The sequence below is a fragment of the Gadus morhua genome, chromosome 3 (genome assembly GCF_902167405.1).
Source record: "Gadus morhua chromosome 3, gadMor3.0, whole genome shotgun sequence".
In the NCBI taxonomy this organism is placed as follows: Eukaryota; Metazoa; Chordata; class Actinopteri; order Gadiformes; family Gadidae; genus Gadus; species Gadus morhua.
Window position 1 is genome coordinate 21552570 of NC_044050.1, and position 7231 is coordinate 21559800.

The 7231-nt window shown below is 40.3% G+C and overlaps 1 protein-coding gene across 1 annotated transcript; it reads right to left on the reverse strand.

The window, feature by feature from the left end:
- Positions 1–2691: 2691 nt before the first annotated feature.
- LOC115540112 (GTPase IMAP family member 9-like) lies at positions 2692–5179 on the reverse strand. Its single transcript, XM_030351112.1, has 3 exons — positions 5019–5179; positions 4813–4914; positions 2692–3938 (listed from the first exon to the last, which is right to left on the reverse strand). The coding sequence occupies exons 2-3, from the start codon at positions 4901–4903 to the stop codon at positions 3055–3057; spliced, it is 975 nt and encodes a 324-aa protein (XP_030206972.1). The 5' UTR covers positions 4904–4914; positions 5019–5179; the 3' UTR covers positions 2692–3054.
- Between the last annotated feature and the right edge of the window lie 2052 nt (positions 5180–7231).

Genomic DNA, 7231 nt, shown 5'->3' on the forward strand with positions numbered 1-7231 from the left:
GTGGAAATAATATCACAAACAATAAATGTCCATTAATTGTGTGGCTGATGCATCCGTGTCCGAAGAGTTCTGAACAGCTCATTCAAAACCAGCCTCATATGATTTTAGTCCAGCAAAACCTAGGCATATGAGGGAATTGCTAGACCTCCTCCTTGGAAATACAGCTTTTTCCTGATTTCTCCCGGTTTATACAAAATGTTTTGTTGATTTGAAAATCTTTCATATCATTCGTATTTATAACTAGCATATTAAGACCTGTGAGATCTACTTTTGATCAACCTATAAATGAGCTTGAATGTGATGTATTCTGGTGCTTAACCATAACTCATACACACATAGAAATGTGCTGTGAACTTTTCTGTCAGTTAATGACATATGCGTAAAAACAATGAATAATAGTAATATAATAATAGTAATAATCAATGTTATTACGTGTGTTTGCCATCTAGTTGCGTGCCCTCGCACGGCCTTCACCCCCATATGTCAACGTTATCAGGTCAACTCCCATCACTGTGAACAAGTGGCTGATTAAAGTGTTGAGAGTCATGCTTCACCTCAGCTACACCTGGCCACACATACTGACATTTCACCTCCCCTCCTCAGAACCATTATCTCCATCTCTTATCTCTCGCCTCACAGTGACAAACAATGAGTTTATCTTCAGATCTCTCGAGGATTTAATGCAGGGTTAGTTCACTAATGCTTGCAGGATGTATAATAAGTAGCGGCATATTATTGGGATAGGCATCAGTGAGCCCATGTGGATTGTAGTGGCAGGTGTTTCTACACGGGGATAAAGAGATGGAAGAGATGACCTTTGGATATAAACATTAGGAGGACACAGAGACACAAATAATTCTGCTGGTTTACCATCAGACTTTTTAACCCTTCTATTCTTTAAACAGTGGTCATTCAGCAAGACTCAATGTTTTGCTTGCGAACTTGTAAATAGTTGGAAGGTAGTATGACAGATCTTAGAAGGAGCATTGTGGCTTGTTGGTTGCATGTATTTGAATATGTCCAAATGTATATGTGTGCATGCATTTGCTAATGTATTTGACAAATTTCTGAATTATTTCAGTATAACGATAATGAATTACTAAAATAATAGTTTATTGCACAATTGCACTTCTATCAGCACATTTTGAAACGTACCCATAAAGATATAAAGAACATGTGATATCTCGAGAGTATTTGTATTTATATATATATGTATATATGTGCTTGTGTGTGAGGGGTACATCTATGAATGGTGAACTTGGTAGAATTATAAAAACGTGCCGTACAGTTTGAGCGCTCACACAAAACCCAAGGCCAGTGCACATGCTGAATAATGGTGGAGACTTCATGTTGAATACAATAACCATTTTCTTCTTCGTTGAAATAGCTGTGTCAGCTTCCCACACAAAAAAAACATTATTGGTTTGTTTTCTTCTTAAGTTTTGTAATTTTATTGATATGAATTGAATAGAAATCTCCATGGAAACGTACCAGACTGTGTGGTCTTTGTCAGCAATAACATCACCGTTTATAATTAAGACATCTTTAAGAGATAATCCAAGAATAATGCGATGGATTATTTACAATGCACAGCTACCTATTTTAAACCATACTCGTTCTCCCACTGCGAGGAATTATCAACATTAATGACTATCATATTGAGTAATTGATTAAAGTATGCTGAGGCAGTGTTTGGCGATGGTAAACCTCAAACCTGCCGTCATTCAAAACCTAAACACACTTGCCTGCTTGCCTGGACTACAAATGTAGGCTAGATATGAACTATGCAGTGCAGTATACAGTAGTAGGAACTCCTTGTAGATCAATCTATCCATCCATTTCAGTATCAAGTGTAACGGAGGGGTTAGGCTAGGCAGAACCCAAGTGCACAGACTGACAATGGTGACAGGGCAGTCCAAAGTTTTTATTGGTCGCACAGATGATCAGGGTCGGGCAGGCAGAGTAAACGGGGACAGGCAAGAGTTCGGGAACCGGCAGGCAATCAGGCAGACTGGGGGTACCGTCGGCGGGCTGGTAGTCGGTCAGGCGAGGGGTCGATACCAGGAGGACAGACAGGCGGCGAGGAGCCGGAAAAAGGGGAGCAGACAGGCCGGCGGGGACTCGACAACAGGCGGGTGGTCAGACAGGCGAGGGTTCGGTAACAGGGTCAGCGTTGGAGAAACTTTTCTGGAGTCGCGGGAAAGCTCTGTGAGTATCGAGAGACGATCTGGCAGAGACTGAGTGGAGAGAGAGGATTTATATAGGTGGTTGGGTTAATTAGGGGAGATCATGGTGGCAGAAAGGTGAATGGGAAAACCAGGGGCGGCGCATGACAATCAAGATTTTGCGTTGGACTAAAGATTCTCACTTCATTTCACATTTTCTATAATGTTTGCCAAACCATCAGGCTGAAAAAAACATCTACTCTTCACTCCTCAAAATGTCATGACAACATGACATTTTGAGATTGAGCAATTGTTGGCAACACACACAAATTTACAATTTCAGATACGTGTAATAATAAATAATCTCCTTTCTGGATAATATTAATAAATAATTTCAATAACTTTTTTCAAACTCACATGTATACGCACATATCAATCTTGGAACTTAGAATGATGAAGTTTAACTAAAGACCGGTTACTGATATGTGTGTATTAAGGAATCTGGCACAAAATGAAAGAATTGAGAAAGATTAAGGAACTCAGTAAAACATCTTTATTGAGAATCGTATTTTGCCAACTAAACGTAATCCTATAATAACATTCAATGTAAAATGGATTAAAGCTAGGGTAAGCAATTCATTTTTTTCATTGTCATATTTGTGGATTTCTCTGGAAATCCCAACATTAATCAATGAATGAAACGCTCTGTCAAAAAGAAAAGATGAAAAAATCCAGTATCCGCAGCTGTCCCAGACCTGTAATAAGACGTTAAGCACACTTTTGATCATGCCCATCAGCATACCCTTGAAGATGTGTTTTAATTACATAAGGTCCAATATCGATCAGGAACTTTTTATAATCATTATCCTGGAATCACACTTCATGTAGCCTATCCCAAAAAATTGTGAACAGCACATTCATAACCAGCAGTAGAAGCTATTGCTGTAGCCAAACCTACTAAGGCAGTTGAGGGCATCAATAAACCTCCACCCAATGCTGCAACAGCCGTATAAAAGGCTGCTTTGCACCTGAATCGTCGAGACTTCTCTTTGTCTGCTTTTTCCTTCCTCTTTTTCTCTTGTTTTTTCCTCCTTTCCTCTCGTTCTTTCTTCTCTTTTTCTGCGTTTTTCCTAATTTCTTCCTTGTCAAGTTTCCTCTGAGCTTCCTTGTACATGCTATTGGTGTAATGCTGCCCTCCATTGAGCTTCACCATTGCCTCAACCATTTGTAAAAGCTTTTGAACCTGCTTGGGGTCACTCCCCGGGCCGTTGATCAGTGAAAAATATCTCCCGCCACAATTGTTGAGGACTCTCTTTAAATGTTTACTTTCGCTCACAAACTGATCCACCCCTTTCCCTCCCAGCATGTCTCCATGGGTGAATAGAATGATGATGTACATGGAAGAATCTGAACCAAAGTTAGTCTCGATCCACTCTACAGCACTGCACTCTTCCTCCGTGAATCTGGCCTTCAGACTGATCACCAGCAGAATCGCATGGGGCCCCGGAACGGACTTCTCGACACACGCCTTTATTTTTTCTCCTATGACCTTTGTAGTTTGGTTTGTGTCAAAGAGGCCGGGGCTGTCGACCACGACGATGGTGTGTCCGTCTCTGGTCACCTGCTCTCTCTGGCAGTCCTCTGTCACAGATCCAGGAGAGATGTCTTCTTTAAAGGCGTCCTTACGTCCCAAAATGGTGTTTGCACTTGCGCTCTTTCCTGAGCCCGTTTTTCCAACAAGGATCAGTCTCAGCTCCTCCGGACGCTTATAATCTGTGGAATATTTAGCGGTTAAGGCGAAAAGAATGAATAGTGTTCATGCATGTCAACATATACTCTCCTGAACAACACGGAGTCATAGACTCGTCCATGTCAATTGTACATCACTGACAGACGCTGTGCTTAAATATCTCAGACATATCAGTCCATCTGTGTTTTATTTGGTGTCTCTACTTCCCTGTCCTTTTGTTTCAGGTCAAGTTGTCTGCCTTTTGTTCTAAATCACAGTCCCTCGTCATCATCATATTATTATTATTTTTGTGTTAGTATTAAAGCTTAGGTTATGTTTTGAGATAGAAGATAGAGAGATATAGGGCTTCAACAATAATATGTACAATTAAATACTTGCAGTACACCATTGCAGTAACAGTACACTGTTTCCATACGGTGGTCCTGTGGTATCAGATTCATTGGACAACAGCTGGTATAAGATAATGGTTCTGACTTGGACACAGAAAAAACTTCTTGGTTTATATGCCGCATCCACTCAGGTTCTCAACAAGGGGGCCTTCGTGTTGCTTGCCATGGCAGAGGTCTTTTTTCTACTCTATTTTCTAGTCTCCAATGGTCTCCACAATTTCATTATTTGCTTCATTCTTGGTAAATGATTTCACGTAATGCAAGGTCTCGTTTAATTTCAATGCATATTGTTGCCAAACTGTTTAGAAAAAAAATGAAATTCTTTGTAACTAACATGTCCTGATTATAATGTGTTTATGCACATTTTTCATGAACATTTCCAATAACGTTTCGTGTGCCTTTCCTTCTTGTTGGGGTTGTGGTGTGCCTTTATTTGACTTGCATAACATTACATATAAATAGTATGAGGCCTATTTATGTTTGTATTTTGAAGTGTGATAAGTTTTACCTGAATGTTGGCACTGAACAGAGGACCGGTCCGCACAATATGCTACAAACAGCACAAAGATCCAACGTAGCGCAACACTAACTTGTATCATCTTTGCAGATCCTGAAACCAAACACAAAGAGGAAAAAAACAACGTCATTGGTAAAATTATCCATCCAAAACACAGTTCAGGTAATTGATTGTTATAAAATGGCAGATTATATTACCCAAATTCGAGATTTTTTTCTTTTCAGCTGAAGTACTCCTACAACTCTTGACGGAATAACTTAATATGGGCTTGTTAATGTCTGGTGTGTTAGTCCCTGCTTTGCAATTTGGTTGAGTTTCATTTCATACAAAGCCTTCCCATTTCCTAGCCTACTGGGTACACTGGGCTGGTTTGCCATATGGCTCTCTGCCATAAAGACAAATCCCTGAAGGTGACGTAGTATGATGAACAACAAAGTACATAGGGAGGAGGTTTTGGCAGATGAATGGTTTAAACACAGGACACAAAACAAGGAGACCGGCTTCTTTTTGGTCTTCTGTTAATTTATTTTAGAAAATTGCAGCAATTAAATGATCAATGTTATTTCATGTGTTTGTCATCTAGTTGCGTGCCCCTCACCCCGCCTTCACCCCCATGTGTCAACATTAGCGGGTCAACTCCCCTCACTGTGAACAAGTGGCTGATTGAAATGTCACCCTAACCCTAACCCTCTTCAGACCATTATCTCTATCTCTTACATCTCGCCTCACTATGACAATCGATGCATTTATTTTCAGGTCTCTCTCGTATTTCTTGCAGGGTTAGATCGGTATATTTTTGGGATACAAGTAGGCATCAGGGAGCCCAGGTGGAGTTTGATGGCAGATGACCTTTGGATATCAACATTAAGAGGACACAGAGAAACAGATAATTCTGCTTTTTTTCCATTTGGTTTGTTTATTCTATTCTCTAAACAGTGGTCATTCAACAAGACTCTATAACAGAAAGATTTGTGCCTGCAGAAAACCATGTTTTGATTGTGTACTTGTGATTACCAGTTGGAAGTATGACAGATCTTACAAGGAGCATTGTGGCTTGTTGTTTGCATACATGTGTTTGAATATGTCCAAATGTGTGCATGCAGTTGCTAATATATTTGACTAAGTTGTGAATGATTACTGCAAAACGATGATGAATTAGTAAAACAATAGGTAATTGCACAATTGCACTTCAATTAGCACATTTTGAAACATACCCCAATATATTGTGGCAACCCGGCCTTTGCCAATTAAGGAGGTGAAGAGCACCTGAGGAACCGGTGGAGAAGCAGCTTAAATAGCCTGCTTCTCCACTCATTCGGGCCTCTCTCAGCCATGTGGCTCGTGCCGGGAGGGAGCCGAGTGAGAGACAGTCGCGGGAGAAGCCGAGAGATGCCGGGAGCGGGAGCCTCGCCGACCTCACCGACTGACCGGACCCAGAGACCCCTCACCCTTTTTGCCCCAGTGTGGAAGAAACTTGAGTTACTGTATGATTTCCCATTTCTTTTGTGAGCTGCAGTAATAAAACCGTTGCACCGCAACTGTGCTCGAGCGTTTGTTTCGGGAATCGCAGCCGCCGACGACCAGGGTTGCCACGATATATATATGAACTCCTGATATCTTTATATCGAGTATTTGTATTTATTTTACTATTTTTGTGCTTGTGTGTGAGGGGTACATCTATGTATGGTGAACTTGGGAGTATATTATAAAAACCTTGGCATACAGTTTGTTGAGCACTCACACAAACCCAAGGCCAGACCAGACGCTGAATAATGGTGGTTTTACGGGCGTGGCCGTACGCAGCAGATGCTCTATCTTCGTCATTGAAATAACTGTCAGCTTTTCCACACAATAAGGAAACCATGATTTTTTTTTTTTTGTCATTATATGAATTGAATACACGTCTCCATGGAAACGTAGGCTACCAGACTCCGAAGTGATGATAGCCTTTGGCTTTCTGCAATAACGTTGATAACTTAGACATCTTTGAGAGATACTTCAAGAATAAATGGATTTATTATTTACAATGAAGAACTAACTATTTTAAAACCATACACATTCTCCCACTGTGAGGAATTATCAACATTAATGTCCCAAAAAAAACCTAGGACTACTAATGGAGATATGAACTATGCAGCATATAGTTGTACTACTTGTGGATCAATATATCCCTCCATTTCAGGATTGTTATTGTGCATTGCAATATAGATGCTAACATCATTTCACATTTTCTATATTTTTGCCAAACCATCAGACTGAATGAAACCAAAATCAATAACTATTTATTTTCCGGATTCTACAGCATTTATTCATAGCTCTGAATCAATGTCACGACAACAATACATTTTGAGATAGAGCTATTGTTGGCAGCCTTATTGTAAGCCAACACACTACATTTGAGATACTTCTA

What these genes read in the sequence shown, in the direction of transcription:
- LOC115540112 (XM_030351112.1), bottom strand. Translation starts at nt 4,903, where the DNA reads ATGATACAAGTTAGTGTTGCGCTACGTTGGATCTTTGTGCTGTTTGTA. An exon ending in TGTTCAGTGCCAACATTCAG is followed by an intron (nt 3,939 to 4,812) that starts GTAAAACTTATC and finishes AATATTCCACAG; the next exon opens with ATTATAAGCGTCCGGAGGAG.